Source organism: Pristis pectinata, chromosome 40 (genome assembly GCF_009764475.1).
Source record: "Pristis pectinata isolate sPriPec2 chromosome 40, sPriPec2.1.pri, whole genome shotgun sequence".
NCBI lineage: Eukaryota > Metazoa > Chordata > Chondrichthyes > Rhinopristiformes > Pristidae > Pristis > Pristis pectinata.
The window spans coordinates 3,978,372-3,980,871 of record NC_067443.1 but is presented as its reverse complement, the minus strand read 5'-3'; the positions used below and the strand labels follow the sequence as shown (position 1 = coordinate 3,980,871).

At 52.8% G+C, this 2,500-nt stretch overlaps 1 protein-coding gene across 1 annotated transcript in view; it reads left to right on the top strand.

Annotated features, from left to right (window-relative positions):
• Positions 1-902: 902 nt before the first annotated feature.
• Positions 903-2,500, top strand: part of onecutl (one cut domain, family member, like) — a 27,908-nt gene continuing 26,310 nt past the window's right edge. Inside the window, exon 1 of the mRNA XM_052045699.1 lies at positions 903-1,752. Coding sequence (XP_051901659.1) covers positions 903-1,752 — 850 coding nt within the window. The remainder of the gene's footprint in view (positions 1,753-2,500) is intronic.

Genomic DNA, 2,500 nt, shown 5'->3' with positions numbered 1-2,500 from the left:
ATTACATCCAATCTCCCGAATGTAGCGCACTCTTCTGGGTCGGAATCCGAACAGAGGAACATTACTTGCATTTCACCAACTGCAGGGATGCATTTGTGGGGTTTTTGGAGTGGGAGGGTGGCTGTGGAGCATTTAAATAGAAGTATTAGGTATTGTGATGAAGGGTCCGTGTGTGTGTGTGTGTCTGTCTGTCTGTCTGTCTGTCTGTCTGTCTTTGTTTTGTGTGTGTGTGTGTGTGTGTGTGTGTGTGTGTGCGTGTCCTTGTGTGTATATGTTTATGTGTGTGTCTGTGTTTGTGTGTGTTTGCGTATGTCTGTGTGTGTTTGTCTTCATGTATGTGTGTCTGAGTGTATATGTGTTTGTATGTGTGTGTCTCTGTGTGTGTCTGAGTGAGTGTGTGTGTCTGAGTGTGTGTGTTTGTGTGTATGTGTCTGTGTGTGTTTGAGTGTATATGTGAGTTTGTTTGTACGTCTCTGTGTGTGTGAGTGCGTGTGTGTGTGTCTGATTGTGTGTGTGTTTTTCTGTGTGTCTGAGTGTGTGTGTGTCTGAGTGTGTGTGTGTCTGAGCGTGTGTGTATGTCTGAGTGTGTGTGTGTGTGTGTCTGAGTGTGTGTGTGTGTGTGTGTGTGAGTGTGTAATCGGTCTGAAAAACAACCTTCCTGTTGCTTTAGTCTCCAAACTGACGGATTTTCAGAAGCCTGGCGTTTAAAAACCCGGAAACTAACCAGCAGAGTCTCTGTAGAAATCGATGCTCCCGTACAGAGACCTGCGCAGACTCCGAGGGGGAAGAGGGGAGAACAGAGAGAGGGAGAGAGAGTACAGAGGAGGAGAGAGACCCAAACCATGAGGAGAGGCGCCCAGCTTCAACTAAACCCTCGGTGAAGGTGGCACTAAGCGCTCACAATGGAGACGGACCCACAGTTAAGTCTGGACGCCGCCAGCGAAGCGGTGGGTCGCTACCATCCGATCCAGGCGAGGGAAATGCTCTGTCCTCCCGACCCGCTGCAGGCGGTGACCGGTGTGGCTTCGGTGCTGGATCCCTGCGACTACCGGCCGGATCTGCCGCTGGTAGGAGTGAGCTGCGACTCCCCCGGAGCCAGCTACGGCCCCTTGCCCAGTTCCCTGCAACCGGCGGGCAGGTACCGAGCTCACAGCCTGTCCGCCAGCAATGTCCTCGGTAGCTTCGCCTTCATGAGAGAGGAGAGGGCTCTCAACAACTTCTACGGCTCTTACCCTAAAGATCTGGGTATGGGACACTCAATGTCCCCCATGAGCGCCCAAGGTTTGGGGGCTTACGGATTCTGCGCCGGTCACCTGGGCGTCGAGAAGATGCCCCCCAACTCCTCCAACGAGACACCTTCAATGTTCCTGCGCGGAGATCAGAACTTCATGTCTCTACAGCCCGCTGCTGGGGTGGTCCCGTTGAACCCCCAAGAGGGGGTCGTCCATCCCAGTCGACCCCTGCCTCGCCGCTCGCCGCTGGGGAGATTCCAGTCCGAAGCCCTGGGACATTCGGAACAGATCGACACCAAGGAGGTGGCTCACAGCGTCATGGTGGAGTTGAAGAGGTATAGCATCCCGCAGGCGATCTTCGCCCAGAGGGTCCTCTGCAGGTCGCAGGGGACCCTGTCCGACCTTTTGAGGAACCCCAAGCCCTGGGCGAAGCTCAAGTCGGGACGGGAGACCTTCAGGAGGATGTGGAAATGGCTACAGGAACCCGACGACCAAAAGATATCTTCGCTGAGATTGGAAGGTAGGGTCCCCGGGGTGGCGACCCCCAACTCCCTCCAAATCTACACCAGCAAGGCCACTCGGCCCCACCCGGCCGGACTTCCCTGCGCTATGTCTACATCCATTTTCCTTTCTAAACTCTCTCTCTCTCTCTCTCTCTCTCACTGTCACCTATTATCTTCTATCTATCTACAGAGCATAGAACAGTAGAGCCCCACTGGACAGGCCATTCGGCCCACGATATTGTGCCGATCTTGATGCCAACTTAACTCTACAAAACTCTGGTTAGACCACACTTGGAGCACTGTGTCCAGTTCTGGTTGCCTCATTATAGGAAGGATGTGGAAGCGTTGGAAAGGGTGCAGAGGAGATTTACCAGGATGCTGCCTGGTTTAGAGAGTATGCATTATGAGGAGAGACTGAGGGAGCTAGGGCTTTACTCTTTGGAGAGGAGGAGGATGAGAGGTGACATGATAGAGGTGTACAAAATATTAAGAGGAATAGATAGAGTTGACAGCCAGCTCCTCTTTCCCAGGGCACCAATGCTCAATACAAGAGGGCATAGCTTTAAAGTAACAGGTGGGAAGTTCAAGGGAGATATCAGAGGAAGGTTTTCCCCCCAGAGAGTGGTGGGGGCATGGAATGTCCTGCCTGGGGTGGTGGTGGAGGCAGGTACGTTGGTCAAATTCAAGAGAATGCTAGATAAGCATATGGAGGAATTTAAAATAGAGGGATATGTGGGAGGAAGGGGTTAGATAGTCTTAGGTGAG